Source organism: Corvus brachyrhynchos, unplaced genomic scaffold (assembly GCF_000691975.1).
Source record: "Corvus brachyrhynchos isolate BGI_N302 unplaced genomic scaffold, ASM69197v1 scaffold101, whole genome shotgun sequence".
In the NCBI taxonomy this organism is placed as follows: Eukaryota; Metazoa; Chordata; class Aves; order Passeriformes; family Corvidae; genus Corvus; species Corvus brachyrhynchos.
In genome coordinates, this window is record NW_008237239.1 from 21,304,753 (window position 1) to 21,326,437 (window position 21,685).

General features: G+C 40.1%; 1 protein-coding gene across 2 annotated transcripts in view; it reads right to left on the reverse strand.

Moving 5' to 3' along the window:
- ALK (anaplastic lymphoma receptor tyrosine kinase) overlaps nucleotides 1–21,685 on the reverse strand; it is a 225,730-nt gene that overhangs the window by 150,080 nt on the left and 53,965 nt on the right. For both annotated transcript variants that reach the window (XM_017730126.1, XM_017730125.1), the window contains exon 3: nucleotides 15,107–15,308. In XM_017730126.1, the coding sequence (XP_017585615.1) occupies nucleotides 15,107–15,308 (202 nt within the window). The remainder of the gene's footprint in view (nucleotides 1–15,106; nucleotides 15,309–21,685) is intronic.

The window sequence follows — 21,685 nt, forward strand, 5'->3', positions numbered from 1 at the left end:
AGGTCTTTACATTCAACATGAGGTTTTTACTTTCAACATGGGAGATGACTCCTTACTAGATATAGCCAACAAGTCTCATTTTCACACTACAATACTTCTTCTGTTTAGGCACAGTGAAAGTGAAGAGATTCACATATTCAGCCAGTACCAGTGGATCCTGAACTACATGTATAAGTCCATCAAGCATCCTACGTACAACAAACTCATTATTCTGTTAAAGTATTAACTTAAATTTATAGTCCAGAAGTGACATAGCCAGATGCATAAAATCTTAATTCTGCTTACAGAAGAACACTAACTCTGTCTTCCTTCCCTTGCTGCGTAATACACACAATTCTCATTTGAAACAATAGCTGAACATGCAATAATAATTTGTAATGTGAAATACTGTTAATGTGTTTCCTCAGAGAGTTCCTGTTCCAGAACAGAGCAGAAACTATTTTTATTGCTCAAGTTTTCATTACAGAGATGCCACAGTACATATATCTTTGGTCTACCAAGTACAGCATGTGACAAGCTAATGACAAGGTTCTTTTCCTGCCCACCCCCTCACTCCCCCTTTTTTTTTTTTTTTTTCTATCACCAGTGCACTAATATTTAGACAGATTTACTTTGGAGCAAATAGTAAATGACTGGGAAGTTGTTACAATTTCTCATTCTCATTCTGATTAATGAGCTGGAGGAACATTCCCTCCCTTCCTTCTCTTTCTGTGGTAGAAAACATACTGAGCTTACCCATCAAATAGTTTTATACCTGCATTCCCTAAAAGATGGATGAGACTGGCATAACGATGATGGCTTTTCCAAGAGGGAATAAGGTTCCACAAAGCCACCCTTCAGCAGTCATTCCAGGATGAAGGATTAAGAATATACAGTATCACACTCAGCAAATCTCTCTTTCTCACACACACACAAACTACCTACACAAGCAACGCCCAGCACATAAACCAAAACCCCCTCATTCTACATAAAGTCAAGCAAAAACAGAGGAAAAAAAAGTAACTTTTTAGGGAGTGGGAGAGAAAAGTCTAGTTCCTGTATATGGTATAATGCATATATGAGGGAGAGACACAACAAGGAAGAAACCCAGGAATATCACATTCGGAAAAGAGCAAACATCAGACAGAGCTTTGTAAGACCTGAGAGTGGCCCAGAAAGAAGACTAAGAGGCTTCTGGGCTACATGAGCTGTGAGCAACAGGTTTTTGTGGTGTTTGATGTCTCCCAGTTTTCAGGAACACAAGGTTTTCAAACCAACAGGATGATCAAAACCTTTGGTATCACTGCCAACTTTTCTTCCTTCCAAAGGCAACCTGTGGATCTGCAACTCTAAATAACTATTATGGTCAAAAAGGGTAACCGTATAAAAAGACAGCCAATATAGGCCGTCTTTGCCCCTCAAGAACATCCTGAACATTCCAACAGGATGTTTAAAATACATTTCAGAGGAAAAGAAGCATCAAAATCACTTTCGCACCTAAATGCTGAAAAAAACCGCTAAACCAAACAACTCTCACTAGGGCGGTCACAGGCAAGGAACAGAAAATAAAATACTTCTGATGCATAACTGAGGAAAAGCTGAGTAAAGAATGACATTAACCTGCAGAATTTATTACCATGGCTTGCTGTGCCAGTGCTGAACAGTTACGTTACAATGAATGCTCTTTGTAAAACAAACTCTATTATCAGTCAGCAGATAATAGCTGAGCATGATCATGACGTAAATTATTACAGAAGACTACAAGCAGAAGTGATTAAGAAAAAGTCAATACTGGGAGAAACATTTCTATCTGTTCTACAAAAAAACCCAAAGTGGATAAAAGGCAACAAATTTCAGATTTGAAATCTAGCAATGTGACAGACAGCTTCTTTTGCACTCAATAATTAATTAACTTGTTCCACACCAGAGGGATTTTTCTCCACAAAGTAACTTTACTCTTCAGTCTGAGAAAACATGGGACCCTTTGGCTCTGCTATTAGACTTCATTAAGTTCTATAAATCCAAACAATTTGTAAAGAAGCAGCACTTTTTTTTTTTTTCATTTTTAAGGCACCCAAAAGTAAGGATATTAATTTATCAGCATGTTTTACTTTGCTTTATATACGTGACCTGCAGTATTTTTCTGAGTAGATTCATCATTCAACTGCACTCTCTCATGAAGCCATGCTGCTGTACAGCCCTGATAGAAAGTCACTCCAGTGCTATGACTCCGTGTGTAAAGTGTTTTCCCAGCAGAATTCTGATGGTGTTCTGCAAGCCATGTCACTTCCATGACGTGCCACAGAGTGGCTGGAGAAGATGTGCTGTCTCACAGGAATAAAGAACAATCCCTGTGAAAAACGACAAACTTTGCGGTGTGTGAACTCAGGCAGCAAAATGACAGCCACTGTAATCCTGAGCAGAGAGCTGAGAAGGCATTTGGGGTCAGTCCAAGAAACCAACATGGGAAAAACATCAAGCTTTTTCATGGGAAAATTCCTGATTTCATGGAAGACACATTTCTTCTGGATAAAATAAATCGTGCAATTGTCCTAAATTATTTCTGGTTTTTCAGTTGGATACAATGTGCTTCACTCCCACTTTTATCCCCTTCATGAAATCCTTGCAACTCTGCTATATATTAGGGGTTTAAATCTTTAGAAATGGCAGTTTTGTTCCTAAGTCAAGTGCTGTTTCAAAAGAAGGGGAGAGCTTGTTTCACTGACTCGCAAGATCTCTTTGAGAATCTAGGAACGCAGAATTCGTTTTGTGTTCTGGAGCTAAAATGTTGTCTATCCATTGCAGTTAAGCCTGCGGCTCTGTCAGAAATGGAAAACTAATAAGACATTCACTCACTTAAGGGAAAAAAAAGAAAAAACCCAAGCAAAAAACATACTCTTCAGGTTGATGTTGGAGGCAAATAACTCAACTACAAAAAGCCATCAGGATTTTGCAATTTTAATTTTTCTGCTCATTGAAGCTTTCTACTTCAAGGCAATTAAAAGCAGGCATCAAAGGCACATGAAATTGGGATTGGGTAGTGATTAATTTGTGGAAAAGAAACATTCACAGTTTAGTTAGACGGACACAAATCAGGCATCCATATCTCGGGAATGGGGCATATTAATGCACTGAGGAGAGCCGAGAGGAGCAAGGGGAAGAGAAGATGGAAAGAGTACATGCAGTGCCTGTCCCATGGAGGGTAGAAATGTATCTGCCAAGTGCTGCTCATGATGAGGACTCAGGAACAGATGCAGAGCTAGAATAGTCCTAGCCTATGAACAATTATTTCTTCCTCTTAACTTTGCCCCTACAAATGTTTCTGCATTGCAACAAATGCAAAATCTAGATTTTGTGTGCCTGCTGAAATTCAGTGAATTAATGCCCCTTCTCCAAACAGTGTTAGGCCACTCAGGCACAGGAGATACACATTAACATCTGCACTGGAATAAATTCCTCTGACTCTGAAAACCCAGACATCAACACTATCTCTCTCCATCAAAACCTGCACTCTTCTAATAAAATATACCATAAATGCAGCACTACTCAATCTCACATCTAGTGAATACCAACCTCACTAATGATCTGCTAGAACACTTCTTTAATGCTTGACTGTGTCCTCCTTAGAGTGCCACCTCCTTCAGCTGGGTCTTAGTGTTATTAAGAGTCCTTCAGATCACTTGATGAAAGTGTTGCTGAAGAGCTATAGAATTGCTTGCTTTATTTATATGGCCCTCACTGTGAAAATTCACCTCACTGAGGCCAATTTGCAAGCTCTAAGAAGCTGATGTTTGTGCCCTCTTGGTAGGGATTTTCCTATACAAGCAGCAGCTGAATTTCTCAAGGAAAGGTGTCCAGTGCACACTCTGGGCTGCAACAGGCAGCACCAGAGCTGGGCACAAAAAATCAGCTTCTCAGTGCCTCCCCTGTGCTGGTTTGGGCTGGGGTAGAGTTAATCTTCTTCACATTTAAACCATGATACTCTCCCAGCTTTTGGACCCAGGATTTGTGATGAAGAAATATATCCAAGTAAAAGACAAACAGGTCAGGAGCAAGAGAGAAGGAGTGAAGATGAAATGAGAAAGAAAATGAGACCTGCTGAGGGTTTGGAAAGCCTGTTTAGGAGAAAAGCCTGGAATACAAAACTAGAAAGGAAGAGTGTTGAGGCAGAGGGAACAGGGGGGAAAGTGATCCCTGGGAATATCAAGAATAGATAAAAGAGGTGATTGGAAGACAAAAATTCTGTCATCCAATACAACACCAATCTCTCAAGTTTTGAATTATTAAGGAAAGTGGTCAGTAAAATTCTATAGGATATTTTTTTCCCCCATTCATAATAGAATAGCTGTGGAAGGCAATAAGTAAAAAGAAAGCAAGATGTTCTTGAAAGAAATATTTTATTAATAGTGGTCTGATTGTTGATAAACGTTGAAGTTGATGGTATCTTTCATTGTTTGAGAGCAGCTGTTTCACTGACAGCTGTAACTGCCTTGAGACCAGCAATGAAAATGCCCCATCTAAAACAGAAGCAGTAAGAGCAGTCAATGCCCTTTCAAACAGTCCACACACATGTCCCAGCCCTGACCTGGAGAAATTGCCTAAAGGAATGAGAGGAGCCCAAGTTCCCAGACAACAGGCTTTATAAAAAAGGGAAATCAACTTGTGTCAGATATAATCTAGAGACCTCTAAGAAATGAGCCTCTGAACAGCTCATCTGGCATGAAATAATAACAAATTGCAATCATTATGGTTTTGAAATGGATCTGAGGTGTCAAAAGCATTAGCCCACACTTCCCAAACCACAGCCTCCTGAAAGACAGGCATTTAGAGAAGAAACGGGCAGAGAGGCAAAAAAAACGCAGTTGCAAGATTTGAGAACACATTTAAACTAAGACAATATCCAGACAGACTTCATAGTTTTATTTTCTGGTGTGGCAGTAAATTTAGTTAGGCACTCTTAGGCTGTTTAACATCCTAAAAATAATCAGGTTGTCCATTGCATTTAATGTACCGACAAGAGTTATCTAACTAAAATTATCTTAACATCTCTGAGCAAGAACACTGCACAGGGAAACTTCTACACTTTGGAATTTTCTTCAGCTGAAGAAAATCAGATTATTTGGCTTCTTTATTACAAAGCATTTCAATGCAAATATTTTGATAAAAATATCCCCCTTACTGTAATTTTGTTCTGTTAAAAAGGCATCATAACACTGGTCACTGATCTGAATAAGAGAGGTTGTTGAGTTTGTCTCATTTATTCTACTGCTTGTATTCCTTGCTAGATAAAGCAGAGTCATAAAAACTTAATTGCCTTGTGAAAAATTTAGATTTGTGCCAATCTTCTTCAATCTTATCTTCATGTGAAGTTCACGAAGGATGGCAGACATGCTGCTGGTTCAAGCCTGGAATATCTTTGCCTTGTCCAAAGGAAATTTATTATGCATCTTCGTGGCCTCAATACATCAGCACAAATGGCACACCAAGCCACGGATGACCAGGAAAAGCTCCAATTACATTCAGTAGACAATATTCATTACTGTTATTCCCAACAGAAAATCATATTTAGTCAGCCTGATCTAAGACACAACAAATACCATATGGATTGAAGTTTATAAAAAGCTGGCAACTGTTCTTGATGATTCAGAGAACTCAATGTCTAAAACAGATGTTTTAGTAAAGTAAAACAGATGAATACAACCCTTGGAGAAAAAAAAAAAGGGAAAAGCCCAGTACTTCCAAATGCGATGGGGAGGACTGTTCATTTCTCTAGACAAGATACCAAAATGCTACTGTGCAAGTCGTGAATGTTCATGGCTTTACTATATTGAAGAACAATCAGCACAGTGCAGGGAAAGTCTTCTACAAGAGTGCACAAGTGAAGGAATAACCTGATTCAATCACTATTTAAAGTAGATCTGACAAGGCTGTCTAAAACCTGTGTCTTTGGTGTTGGTGTCAACTCAAACCCCATGTTTTTGCCAGAGTAGTTGCTGACAGTAATGGTTTGCCCTGCTAGTACAAAAAAGAGCTCTTGAAAAAGTATTTTATTAAAGGAATATAATTTCTACTGTACCAGGTGTGTGCTATAGAAAATGATAAAATTCAAAACAAAACAGAGGTAGCTATTTGACAGAAAAACGCTTTCAGGCAGGAGCAATACTATTTAACAAATATGGTACATGAGTTTTAAATTAAAAGCTCTGCAAAGTGCTTCACACTGGTGTCATACAGCTCAGTCCTCACTGTATCCCTGCAGAAAGTCATGAGTGCTTTCCTCAGTCACTGAGAAGTTCAAGCTGCTGCCTCTGCCACTGCAGCACACATCAGAATCAAAATAATTTCTAAGCCTTCATTCAATTTCCCATGTGGGAATTTATTGAGAATTAGCTTCCTAATTCCTGTTGAATAACTCTTTGATTTTTTTAATATGCAGAAGTAAATTGTAAGTTAGAGGTCAAGTTTATGAGAGCTCTCTTTTTTCTTGTGTGGAAAACACACGATTTACCAGCACTTGGGAATAATAAGCAATATTTTTGGTGAGCAGCAATACAGACAGTGCTCTTTAAAGGGAGGGTGCAAAGCTGCCTCTACTGACCTTGAAGCCTGTGCTGCAAGTAATGGAACACCACTGAGAATTTCAGGGAGATAGCCAAGAGCCTGACTTAGAATGCAGAATAACCTGACTTAGAATGCACAAGCAACTGCATTCCCACTACAGGAACGTTTTTAGCAGCTGGATGGGTCAAGGACATGATTTTTAAGTCTTTCAAAATTATCGGCACCTAGTTAATTTCTCTCTGAAATTGAAAGCAGGAATATTACCTTGTAAATCTTCTACAGTACTTCCTACAGCAGGGTAGATTTGCCTTAGATAAAAAGGAGATTCTGAAGCATTAGCAGGGAAAGCCTCAAGGAAATTGCACACAAGGACAGAGACATGCTCCAAAATGGGACAGCCGCAGAGGAGGTTACATAGAACTCAGAAGGATTTTAAGGTCAAAAGTAAGTAGGAGATAGAGAAAGCAATTACACCACAGGCTTGTTATAAAACTTGGCCAGCAGCAGAATGACACAGAGCTTAGCTCGAGTGGAAAAATAACTAGAAACAAGGCTGGCAATATTAATTGCCTAGTCTCTGGAAACAAATGTTGGAAGCATTTGGCTGTGGGCACAGAAACTTGGACGTAGCAAAGGATCCTAAAAAAACTGTTGCAATTCCATATAGCAGAAAGGACACCTAAACAAAGAAAAAGATGAAACTAAAGTGTCTGTGCAGGTTTGGGAAGACAAGGTTGGATGGTGGGTGGATGTGTGGCAAGTGGTTTTCATGTTTAGGTTTTATCAAAACTGAATTCATGCTGACATGTCCACACTGATAGGAAGTGCTGCATGGACTAACATCAACATGGGGTTGTGAAGATTAGTTTAAGATGACTTTTAAAAATTGAAGTAGAAGCCTTCGTGTAGAGAACAAAACACAAGATCTATAAAACAAGGAAAGAATGAGAAAATGAGGGGAAAAAAAAGCCAATCCATACTTTGGAAAGTGAGAATAGCATAAGAACCAGAGAAGAGGAACCTGAAAATAATTCCGAAGGATACAAGGTGTAAAAGTTTAAGATGATAAATTTTTATACTCAGGATTTGGACAGTATAAAGCTGGATTATGTTGCTCAGAGTGATCTGAAGAAATTGTTTTAGGCCTGTAAGAAATTATTTATATTAAGGAAACTTTGGTTTCAAAAGAATAAATATCCAAACCAGGAGAACAAAGGGTGCTTCTACTCGGTTAGTGTGGTCAGTTTGGCATCATTTCTAGAGTCAGATGTGCCAGTCTCTGGGGTTTCTTGCACAGAAGTGGCTCCCAGAGCTGAAGGTCACCAACAGGTTCTGTGATTATTTGGGAAGCCCCAAGGGTGCTCATGCGAAGGCATACTGGGCATCCAGCTCTCCACCCCAGTCCTCCTACACTACAGTGTGTTCAGCACTATGTTCAAAGCAGCAGAAAAGGCTATTCCACTTGGTAAAAAGTGAGCCCTTACCCTGAACAATACACTTTTATTTTTTCTTTTATTTTTTTCCATTCTCTACATAGTAAGTAATTTGCTTCTATAGTAAGCAAAATTTTCATGTTTGACACACACTTCTCATTTTCTACTTTATTTCAACTTTAAAATTACCTCCCCTGTCCCTTTTTCATCATTTTCATTGGAGATGCACTACACAACTTTGGTCTTCCCATTTGCATGAATCTGGCAAACATTGATAAAAGGCAGCACTGCCAGCTCATAACAGTCTGATAACATATATTACAAGAAAACAAAGAGTACTTTCCCCCCACATTGTCCCAAACTGATTCTCCATCAGTTTGATTGGGACTGTAATCGACTGCTAAAAAAATAAAAAGTAATTGCAATTACTCTCTACTGAATTAAATCAGCTGGCTTTGGTTGGTCCAAGAGGTCATAAAACATTGTTCCTTCACAATATGATCTGCCACAATAGTGAATGGCACTCAAAATTCAGTTTCTGGTAATACTAATGTATCATTAAGTCTAAGAAATAGTTCACTTCCATACAGATGTAAGAAGAAAGAAGGTGCTACAGCCCAATCTCAACTGACAACACTGTAAACCTTTCTGGAGCACTTTGAAGCCACTGCTTTGTTGTACTTAAGGCTACATGGAAAAATAAGGCATGCTCTAAAACAAAAAAAAAAATCTACAAAAAGGACCCATGTTTATCTCAAGTAGTAATAGAGCACTTCAGCAGCAGCAAAACCACCAAGACACTTAAAACATAAATGCACAGTCATTAACTTCACTCCAGTGCAAAAGTGACCACTTGAGCCACCTAGTCTTGTGCTCAAGTGGAATGGGAAAATGGTCCCTCCACGTGTGCAGACATTTGTATATCAGGTTTATACTACTGCCTAAAATTTTGAAGGGCTCCATTTCACCTTACTCATCCTGAATGGCTTTAATTTAAATCTCCCCAGTGGCATGAGGTTAAACAAGACCAAGTTCTGGGGCCTATACTTTGACCACAACAATGCCCTGCAGGCTGGGGGCAGAATGGCTGGAAAACTGCCCAGGAGAAAAGGACCTGGGAGTTGCTGGTTGACAGCACTGAACATGAGCCAGCTGTGCCCAGGTGGCCAAGAAAACCAGCAGCATCCTGGCCTGGATCAGCAAGAATGTGGCCAGCAGGACCAGGGCAGTGTCATTCTCCTGTACTTGACACTGATGAGGCCACACCTCAAATCCTGTGTCCAGTCCTGGGCCCCTCACTACAGGAAGCACATGGAGGGGCTGGAGCGTATCTAGAGAAGGACAACAAGGCTGATGAAGGATCTGGAGCACACGTCCTATGTGGAGCAGCCAAGGGAGCTGGGGGTGTTTAGCCTGAAGCAAAGGAGGCTCAGGGGTGACCCTATCACTCTGCAACTGAAAGGAGGGTGTAGCCAGGTGGGGTTGGCCTCTTCTCCCAGGCAACTAGTGATGGGATGAGAGGACACACACTGAAGCTGCACCAGGAGAGGCTAAGGCTGGATATTAGGAGGAATTCCTTGACAGAAAGAGTGACTAGACATTGGAATGGACTGCCTAGGGAAGTGGTGGAGTCACCATCTCTGGAGGTGTTTAAGAAAACCCTGGACACGGCACTTGGTGTCATCGCCTGGTTGACACACAAGGTGGTGTTTGGACAAAGGTTGGACTCCAGGATCTCAGAGGTCTTTTCCAGCCTAATTGATTCTGTGATGCTGCACAAACTGAAAACTAAATAGCAACAAACTCCCCAAGGTGCCATGACCAACAGAGCTAAAGCTTTCCTCAGGTCTAGACTTGAGATACTGGAAGAACCAAAGTTTTGTTAGGTGAAGAAAATCTTTTTTCCACATATGAGCATTTCCGAGCAAAGAGACGGGTTCTTCCTAGGTATTGAGTACAGTATTCTTTGAAAAGGGAAGGAGGAAAAGCAACACCAACTTTGTCTTTACCTTTCTTTCTCCTTTTTCTCCTTCTTTTGCATTTAATTTCACAGACTGAAAGGGACTAAAAGTTGGCTAGGGGATAATAGCACAGAAAAAGCTGAGTGCTAATTTTCTGTCTAGAACAATTCAAGTTATCTCTCTAAAATTAAGGATTAGTGGTGTCTGGCCATCAGGGTGAGAGAGCTTAGTTTCTAAGGAATCCATAAATCCAAATTATTTTCCTGGATTACCTGAATTTCTCAAATGCATAGTTTGAACTGAATCACTTAAACTCCTGATTTAGAATTCTCTGAGAGTAAAAATGTCCTGTAAATGTTGAGACATATTTTGATGCTTAAAAATAAGTTTAAATGCCCCAAATACACACTTTGGTCTTCATTATTTTTATGTCTTAGCCCAGGCATTTGCAAAAGAAAGGCTTGAATTTAGCAAAGTTTTTCAAGGAAAAAGAAAAAAACTAAACAAATATCCCTCATCCTCACAAAAAGAATAAAACAAACAAAAGAATTCCTTATATTAAGCCCCTGCTCTCTGAGAAAGGCGACTGAAGCTACTGGTAAGAAAGAAAGAAAAGGAACAAGACTAGTACAAGAAATAACCTTCAGATTTCAAGCCCCAAGGTCAAAAGTGACAGACGCTACTGATTCCTTCATATATTTTCCTTGACATCTATCAATGCAATCAATCTTAAGTGAAGCTGTAGGTGCCAGAAAGGGAATAGCCTATCATGATTTGCAGCAACCTTCAGAACCAGGTGAACTTTCTCTGTTGGAAGTGCTCTGTGCACCAATATTAATGGACCTACTAAAGCACTGGCTATTAGTGTTATATGAGTTCCTTTCTCACGCATGCATGTTTGGATTCATGTTTTATTTAAGAAACACCTTCAACTTCACGTATTTACACAAAAGTCTTCAGATGAATCTCAAGCTTGGTGGTGAGACCAAATTGAAATTAGGTGTCATTTGCTACATTTTTATAAAAAGTTTGGTTTGCTACATAGTATATAATACTGCAACTCACCATTAATAGTGTAAGTAGAGGTGTAAATTAATAATGGTAATTAAAATGAGCCATGATAATTTTTTTCCTGGCCCAATTCTAATTTCTCCAAAATACGCAGATCAAAAGAAATGAAAATAAATCCTTTATTACAAACTCTAACCTTGCTGACAAGATTTCCTTGATTTCCTTTGTATTTTCTCCACTCTACTGAGCACACTTACAATCTTACTTGCTTTTTAATTATAAATTTAACACATGGGAAAACAGATGAGAGGTGAAATGAAATCAGTGGCCACAGTGACAGTCTGACAAGCACCCAGAAGTCAACATTCAAGCTGTGGCAGCAATTCTGCTTTGCTAAACTACCAATAGGCAACGTAAACATACTTGATGCCTCCTCATCTCCAGAAAAAGAAAATGGGAACTCCGTTAAATAGCAAGAAAGGATTGTGTAGAGCACCTCTGAGCAGAAGACCAGCAAAGGATAGTACCCACATCTGGTGTCATTTGAGATAAATCAGAGAGTGCTGTGCTCCATGGCAGGAACTATAACAACTGTTTTGCCATTACAAAGGATCAGTAGCACTGCACTGATTCTCTCCCTATGTCCTCTGCAGGTGCTTGAAAAACCCAACAGAATTGCAAGAGATGTCAGAAGAGACTAACCATATCAAAAACACATCCACAGGGTCAGAGCAGCTAGAAACACTTCCATGCAACAAATCCAACTCTAACAGAACGCAGTGATGTGTTGTTCCCCATAGAGGAGTCCTACTGATTGCTTAAGAGCTAATTTAGGAAGGTCTAACCAAAGGTGTTCCAAAACCCACAGGTTAAATTGGAGTAAGATCTTTCTGCTCTTTAAAAATAATAATAATTTTAAAAAGGTATACAATTCTGCTGAACTGATAAACAAGGACATAGTTACCTTCTGAGTAGCAAGCATTGTTGTAAATATTATGTGTAATAGTTATGGCTGCATTTGGCAGGGTTTCTGTGTAACACAAAACAAGTATCCCTTTGCCAGCCTCTGGTGTCTCATCCCTCAGGAACCCTTCCCAGCCATCACTTCTATCATACTGTTCCTGGTGTGTGTTCCATCTGCCCCACCCTACTGCAGTGTGGTGCATCTTAACTTAGCCACCTTTCTTCCTGCATGCAATACATCAGCTGCAGTGAAATATGTCAGGTGAGAAAATAAAACAAATAGGTGTCTTCCACACAATGATTTCTGTAAACCCTGGTACAACTCTAGTCCACAGGTTGGGGCTATTTTCTTCCTAGAGAATGAGACCAAAGGAGCAAACAGGACATCCATAGTTCTGCTTTGAATCTTTATGCATAATCACACCTGGTAATTTACACACAAAGACAACACAGGTGAACTCTGGAGCAAATAAATATTGGGTGCCATGCTGTCTTTACCTAATACAATTTCATAGCTTTACATACATTCTACTTAAAATCAGCTTCAAGCGCTGTCAACCTAAACCTTGGCTTGCCTGGTTTCACCCTGAATGAAATAGTAATACCTGACAGCATCTGCTTTTTTCTCTTTTAAATGTAGGTGAACTGTGAAGACCTTGTAAGATTTTAATATATGTAATTCATGTTATGCAATTCAAAAAGAAAAAAAAAATGTAATGAAGATATTAGTGCTGTGCATAGTTCAAGATATGAGAAAATCCACCCTGGAATTAACTTATTGCTTTATTACCCTTCAGATGCATTTGTTTTAATAAAACATATTCTTCCTGCTATGAGCTTGATTTCAAGCAATGGCACAGACTCACTACTGCACACAAAGTGGCTGGCAGCTACACACACTTTACACCTCTTGTTTGCAATGCAATATATAAAGCATATAGAATCAAAGAAGTGTCAGCTGTGAAACTTTAAAGTATTTTTATTTCTAGCACAGGGTCATCATTGAGGAATTCAATTACTTTGTGCCTGGAGTTAAAATCCTTATAAAATTTTAGAAATTATTTGGTTATAGCATGGTCAAAGAACTCATTATAAAAGAACACAATTATTCGCAATTTTCAAGACAAAATAAAATATTGAACGGAACAGATTTCCACTGTAGGATTCCTAGTTCATTTAAGAAATTTATTGAATTATTCTTGACCTTCAATCAGCTATTCTGGATTCCTATTTAAAGGAAAAAAGACGTTTTAAAAAGTGAGATTTACATGTTTTGCTATCAGAGATGGAATAGCTAATATTATCTCTCCAAACAAAGGAGGGGTGCTCAAATTCTGGAATGAAGATTCAGGGCAAATGGTGACAAATTGCCACCTTCTCATCTGTGGCTGTAGTCCATCAGAAGTTATTTAACTATCCCCATGTGACGTTTATGTGGGCACAGTATCAGAGTTTTTCTGCATTGCCGAGCTGGGAGAAGAGCTACTGCCTCTCACAGTGAAGGGACAGAACCAAAGGAGGGGGGAAAATGAACCAGCTGGTTGCTCCAACTGGAGTTTTACAGCACACAGAGTACCAAGGAGTCAGACATACAAATCCATGAAAGCCACAGGCGCATCCTTACCCCTCCATGCACCACAGAGATGCTGTTGGGGAGCAAGCTGCACTTCTGGCAAGCATATGGGACAGCCAAGCTATAACCAAAGCCACCTTCTGTAAAAGCACAAACCCTCTTTACTGTGGTGACAATCTCCATCTGCAACACACAGCTGAGTCATCCGTGTTATCTCCAGCAGATGGCAAAGGTAGGAATTTGTTATCGTATTTAAAGAGATCTTTCCCTTCCCTTCAAGGCTCCTTACATTTGGCACTTGCCTGTGCTCCTGGTGAGTTCCGCCCACCCACAGATCTGAGCTGGAGCTCCTCCATGCAGACCAGAGCATTTTACACACAGCAATGTTCCCTGTGAGTGCCGAGGAGCAGTGGCAGTGCCAGCGCAGGAGGCACTTTGCACAAAGCATGTTTATTAGCTGTGACACAGAGCACAGCATTTGCAAAGAGCTAAGGAAGAAGACAGCTGCTGTGGCTCCTCTAATTACCTCTCCCCAGACATCAACAGCAATTTACAATTTGGATGATGTTGCTGGAACTAAGTATGATCTAGATCCACACACAAGCTCTCCTCCTCACTTTTATAGGCCATGTGTTATATGAGAATTACAACTATTCAAACTGTTTCTATGAGTTAGGTTATCTCCTACAAGGCTTTTTATTGCACATTCTCCTTTTGCTACTGGAAGATACAGAATTTGCTGTAGACAGTCATCAGATAATCACATCTTGTTATGAGCACAAGCTAGCAGGATTTGCTATTAGAAACTCTCTAATCTATCACATCAAAACAAAGAACATTTGAGATGTTTGGTAAAAATTAGGCTTCTTAACACATTTCACAACAAAGGTAAGAAATAAAAATTTTTAAGTCAGTATATAGAGCAGGTAGAACATTAGCCTCACATATATCCAAATTAAATTCCGAGTTACTCTACTCCTACAGCATCTTGAAATATTTACTGTGTTCATCTCCTGCTGTTTTGCTGCTAACAAAAATTTAGAAGAATACACAGGAAGTCTGACAAATTAAAACATCATCAAGATTAATTGCACAAAGAGGATAAAACATTTCAAACAGTTGCACCCTTGAAAGATCAAAAGCTTTCCTCCCCTGCCAGTAGTTCTGAACAGCTTTATTGGCAAAAAGAAGAGAAGTGAAGACAAAACTTAAAATGTATGCAGGCACATGAAACTGCAAAGACTCAGTAGATATTCTAAGCCCAACACTATACATGGGTTAAGAAGTAGTAAAAAGCAATCAGACAGAGAGAATTAGGCAGAAAAGCTTTAACCCTAGGATGAGTATCCACACTCTATCTGTACATGCAAGCACTGAGAATAAATGTGATGTTGACTTGGAGACTCAGTTACACGGATCCAGAACTTTGCTAATGCTTTGTATAATAAAATAACCATCAATCTCCACTTTTTACAATATTTTAGACCCATGCAAGACAAGCATCTCCTCAGTGTGGTGTCCTGCTCCCCTCAGATGTGCAGTATGTGTTTTGTAGCTATATTGCCTCACAACCGAGTGATTTTTCTCAATTCAAGCTGTGAGTCAAATGAGGGGATAAGACTTACCCATGTTTCTCTGGACTCTGCTCTGATAGGATTTCACTGCTGCTCTCATCAATGGGATGGACACGAGCAATATATTCTCCACTCGGCTGGTAAAACTTGTACACAGCCACTTGAACTACACACTGATCACTGTTGCTCCTCAGCCAAGGGCTCAGGATGGTAGGGCTCGGCCTCTCTGATGCATTGAGAAACAGAAATGAACCTAGAACAGAGGATGCAACAAGAAAGCTTTAAAAATTAGAAAAACCCCAAAGCCTCCTAGATTACAGATGAATACTTTCAAGTTTTATGTCTCAGCTCATTCTGCAGCCCTGCCATACCTCACAGTCAAAGATTATATTTGCCAATTAGTTTGGAAAGTTTGCCTGTTTTGTGTTAAACCTATTAAGAATAAAGCAAGACTTCAACTCACCTTTGAATGGCCCAAAAAAAATATTATGTTTAGATTTAACTCCCAGAAGGAAAAAGCCCACACAGCTGATTAAGGTGTTTTAGGTTTAGATTCTTGTCTGTAACCTCTCAGGTCTGGTCCATACCCAAATATATTAACATTAGTTCAGTGGGATCCTGATTTGACAGCTCTGGTATATACATATTTGCTTATTTATAATACTTTATCTAGTTCTCTTACCCAAATAAAGAATACAAATTCAACAGCTTTTCTTTTGCTCTTCTATAAACAGAGGACCACAGCATTTTTAAGTCTAATATTAGAGACAGGATAAAGGTCTGACACAGTTTCATTTCTCCAGCAATTCATTCTAATGTATTAATTTTATATGCAGCTAATCCACATTAAACATTTCATTATTATCCAGTACATTGACTCCCTTGGCCTAATTCTATTTCAATACAATCTGAGGCTTATCCAGTGGGACAGAAGTAATGTATTTTCATCCCATTGCTGCTCATTTCAGGTGAGTCAAATGACTCCCTTTCGGCAGCTGACTAATTTATCAATTTGTCCACAGAACAAGCACGCTGGGGCCTGTAGCTGGCAAATGAAAGGGACCAACCCTTGAAGCAAGAAAAAGTATGATATTCCACAAATTCTAGCAAGACTGGTCAGTTAATGAAATCTCATTGTCTTGATTACCTGGAGCATCCTTTAATGCAGCCTGTCCGTTAATACTGAAAACATGCAGGTCTGATGAAGAGTTTAATTTCATTGAGAGAGAAATTAAGGCTCAACAGGGCTGTAATTGAAACTTAGTTTTAAATGTGCATGAATTTTAACCAGAGCAGAAGCTTGTTTTTGAAAATGCCAAGGTTGAAGCTTCAGAGATATGATCTCCTACATCACTGAGCATGGCTCACATGATATCCAGGGTGTCTAAGAAATACTGTCAAAGAGCTACAAATGACTCCTCCTCATTTTCACCTCAGTGTGTAAGGTGTGGACCACAGGGTGCAAAGCAGCCACTCTGAACTCCTGCAGCAGTTCACGTCCTTCCACGAGGCATCTGGTGAATTGTCCTTATTCGATTGTTCTCATTTCTCTGCACTGAACCGAGGGTCAAGAGCTCGGATTTGAATAGCTCACTGCCAGATGCTGGTTTAGAACATAGGAATTGCACTTGTGTTCACAGATGTCCCCTTTGAAAAAGTCTGAGTAGGCAAATCATCCCAGGTCACAACACAGGGCAATAGTGGAAGGGCTACAACTGAAAACTGGATTTCTGTCAAAAAAGAGCACTCTTTCTCCCCCCATACATCCATTTATCATAAACAGCATTTTTGACATATTTGTCAAAAACAGTGTTCTTGACATTTACACCACATTAATGACAGATCTAAAACTAGAAAACATCTGTACTGAAAGAAACATGAAGAAATACATAAAATACAGCCTGCTCAGATGTCAAGGTTTGCAAACAGAGAAGAGTGAAACGCAGTCACAGCTTTTTTTTCTTAATAACAAGATTCCTTTATCTAAACAGTAGTCTTTAATACAGTTGCTAATGGAATTGTTTGATGAGTTTAAACAAACAGTTTTTGTCAGTTATTTCTGTTGGTCAGTAAAAGAGAAAAAACCCCAACAAAACAAAATCCAGCCACATGTATCATCCTTCCCTGTCGCTCCCTTTTGTTGCAAACAAAAGAGAATTAGAGCAGTAAATCTTGTGGCTTTAATTTTACCATCCCCATAAGAACAATGAAATCTCTGACATGAAAGGGAGCAAAGAGATTTCTGCTGGTGACAGAGACACAGTAAGTGTTGCAATAATTGCTGATGGTAACTTGCCAGGTGCAAGAGCCATTTGCTCGTCTTACTGCCTTGTATCAGGGAGTCAGATTTTAAAAATAACAAAGGCAGCTCTCATTCCTTCTTTCCTTGCAGTGGTTCTAAATCAAGGGAGCTGCCAAGGATAGTCCCTCTTATGCCCTGACTTGAGGTCAAGTTTGAAACATCAATGAACTCCAGTAGTAGACCAGGGTAGCTGCTACAGCAAATTTGTGAGATAGTCATGAATCTCCTTTGTTCTGACTTTTGTTGTTTCTACTCTCTGTCTGCAGGGCTCACACTGTGCAGTTGTGGCTTATTACTCATCCCATGGCCAGTTGTACCTACTGATTTATATTGCTAAAAGGACTACAAGTTTGCCATGATGGGGCTACACCAGCACACTCTCCCAGGATGCTCTTCCAGGAGGAACAGCCCCACACCAGCTGCTGTGAAATGGTGCCTAGGAAACCATGGCTCTATAATAGATTACACTGTGTTGGCCTCACCACCACCACAATCTTGTGAGAAATGTCCTCCCAGGGCATACTTTTGGAGAGATCACCTACCAGGGCAAATACTAGAGCTATGAGAGGTTGTATTTTTTATATTTAAACATGTTTATTTTATTTTAACAGAGGAGAGAATAAACACAACCTTGTTCTTGTTTTTGAAAGTTCAGCTATCTCATGGGTGACTTCCTTGTCTGCAGCAGTGTTCTCTTTTTGCTCTTACTGCTCTTTTAGTTTGTAAGTTCCAAGCAAGGAACTATCAGAGCCTCAGTTAGCTCTGGTGTTATGGGAACAGTTTCCAAATTTGAAATGGGGGTACTTGCTTTAACACCACAGACATTTTCTTATACAGCAGAATTTGAAGATTCTGGGATTAAACCATGGCACCCACAAAGGAATAATTAATGTATCTGATGTGAGAAATGATACATTTTGAACAAAAATCCCTCTGCTTATCGCTTCCCTCAAAAGCACAATCTCTCAGGCACTGGTTGTCACTGTTTCCTGCAATGCCCCTACGACCACCATTTCCAGGATCAGCCTAGAGACTGCTACTTAGAGTTAAGAGATCCCCTGGAGATCAATTCCACATCCATGCCAAGGGATACAAGAATATTCTATTTCACAGCAAGAGACTTTCTCAGCAAAACCAGAAGCTACCTGTTTGCTTGCATTTCCCCACAGTGGGAATCCATGTGACATGCTTTGAGATCATTCTGTAGACTGTAAGACTCTAAGGTTCCAGTTAGAATTTCCTTGCACCTATTTTCTCCTATTGGCTTGCTGCTCTAATAAGACTCTTGGGATCCCCCTGGGTGAATACCTAGAAAAAGCACTGTAGCTTCCACCAAACTTCTGCTGCTATTTAGGTATCAGGGGACATAAGCTGAGATGAAAGGCCCCATCATGGTACATGCTGCCAGTGTCACATTCTGCTGCTCAGGACTCTGAAGGGTCTGTTACTTATCACAAAGATCTTCACCAGTGAGTCATTGCAGGAGTCTTTCACTACAGGTTTTAAATTGGACTCTGGCTGCACAAAGCAATGCTGATATTGAAGAGATGCAGTTAAAATAATCAAATTGTAACTAGATATACACCCATAGACCCAGGCACTTAGCATTTCTGGGGTCCTGAGCTCATTCATCATTATCACACAGAACCCAGGGTTTGCAAAGGGAACAGCAGTCAGTATTTTGCCCCCAGTGCGCCCATGTTTGCATTATGTGACAGAGACCCTACTAGCTGATACTGCTCTGTGGTGTTCCAGAAAGTGCTGGTCTAAATGCAAATAGTTTATTTTTCATATTCCCTCTAAACATTCACATACTGTGTGGCAAAACCTACAATAATATTCAGCTTCTAATGATAATTTTCCCCTGCCTTTTAAATAGCTGCAGTCATAAGGCAATGGTGTTACTCATCCTCATATGTTGTGTCTGATAACATCTCTGGCAACTTGCTGTCACTTCAGACAAACACACATGAAAAGATATTTATGCTTTAAGCACAGTAGATTATTGCAGTTGACATAAAGGGAATATTACAAGACAAATTAATGTATCCTGCATGAAAAATTGCTGTTGATCCTTTGGAAACTTGTTTACAACATTTTAACATTCATGTCACACAAAAGGAAGGATGGTTTATCAGCTTAGTAGCAAGATGTTTTTGAGGTGATGAAGACAGCTTCAAGTTCTACTGTTCAGGACTAATGAGATAACAGATTATTTATAAACAAGAAAACTGATGTTGAAGTACTATGCACGCACACACTATGAACAAAGCACCTGTCCAAAAATATTTTCAAATGAAGAAATATAAACTGGTAAGCCTACAACTTAAACCCACATTAACAACGAAGTGCATTCCCACAATCTCTGGCCCAACATCCTTATCTGATATGGATGCACAAACCACCTGAAACTCATGCCAGTGAATGCTGAGGCAAGCCTGAGATGTTCTCAAGACAGAGCCATTCCTTTGGCCTAGGAATGGGGTAAACTTGGGATCCTATTGCAAGCCCGTTGAGAAGCTGGTCATCTGACAGCTACCCAATAGCTTTGAATGCACCCTACTAACTGCTTATGACCTGAATCCTTCCTGGTCAGTCTTGGGGGGAAAACCACGGAGAGAGCCAGGTCAGGTTCTTCTGCTCAACAACCTTGTGATGCTCAGTGAGGCCAGTGCAACCCCATTGTATCCTTGGACCTTTCTGAGGCAGCAGCCCAGGAAAGATGTGTGCAGCCCAAAAAGACAGCAGTCTGAGAAGTCACACTGGGTAATAGGGGTCCCCAGCAAAGTGTTCACTGCAGAAAACAGCCACCAGCTCTTCTGGGACAAATACATGGAGGCAACAGCCCAACTTGCAGCTGAAGTGTAGGATTTCCAGCATGTGATGGGGCTGACCGACTAAAGAGCAGCTCTGTGGAGAAGGACCAGGGAGTCTTGGTGGGTGACAAGTTGACTGTGAGCCAGCAGTGTGTCCTTGAGGCCAGGAGGGCCAATGGGATCCTGCTGGCCACGCTCTTTCCTTTGGGAAGAATGTGGCCAGCAGGGCAATAGAACTGATCCTGCCCCTCTACTTGGCCCTAGTGAGGCCACATATGGAGTTCTGTGTCCAGTTCTGGGCTCCTTAGTACAAGACAGACAAGGAGCTACTGGAGAGGGTCCATCAGAGGCCACAAGGATGATTTGGGGTTTCTCTCTCTCAAGAAGAGACTGCAGGAGCTGAGCTTGTTTAGTTTGGTGAAGAGAAGACTGAGAGGGGAACTCATCAATGCATATAAATATCTCCAAGTGCCAAGGGGACGGTGCCAGACTCTTCTCAGTGGTGCCCAGCAACAGGACAAGGAGCAATGGCTGTCGACTAAAACACAAGCAGTTCCACCTCAGCATGAGGAAGAATTTCTTTACACTGAGGGTGGCAGAGCACTGGCACAGCTGCCCAGGGAGGTTGTGGAGTCCCCCTCCCTGGTGACATTCAAACCCCACCTGGACACGCTTCTCTATCACCTGCTCCAGGTGACCCTGCCTTGGCAGGGGTTTGGACTGGATGCTCTCCTGAGGTCTCTTCCAACCCTAACCCTTCTGTGAAAAGCAAGGCTCAAAATACAGCTAGGCTGACTTAATCTGATCACACTTATAAAGAAGAAATTTAACAATCTTTGCAAAACTGATAGATTGTTATTCTGAACATAAACTCTATCTTCCGACTAAAAAGATTTTATTACCTTTCACGTACAAGTTCAATACTCTACCAGATTAAATTAGAGCTATAAAAACTATTAACAGCCAACGTCTGTTGGGGACTATACAGTAGAAAAAAAATTATTTAAATCAAGTTTTATAGTCTTTAGAGATGCTGACTGGAAAGAACATTTCCACTAGTATCACAAAACATCCCACAGAGCTGGTCTTTGAATTCTTCATTTTACACTTGACTTTCAAATTAACTATTCAAGCAAAACTCTCGTAACAGGAGATCAGAAGCTGGCAAAAGCCATGAAAGAACTGGGTACTACCTGACTGACAACATTAAAGAAAAGATTCTGTTATACTTTTTCTGGGCTTATATATACAGATTTTCTAATTGCCTCATCAAGGCTCCAAAATGTGCTGAATGCAAAGAATGTGAATGGTCTCCAGTGCTGAATGCAATGTGACTGCATAAGCACCAGAAGATTTGCAACCTGCTATACTTGCAGCTATACTGACTTAAAATTCATGAAGGTAACAGCCTTTGAATTATTACAAAATTTGGAGCTGAACAATTCTTAACAATCTAATTATGGTAATTGGATGATATCTTACTTCTTTGGAAGTCAATCAGAGTTCCTGCCA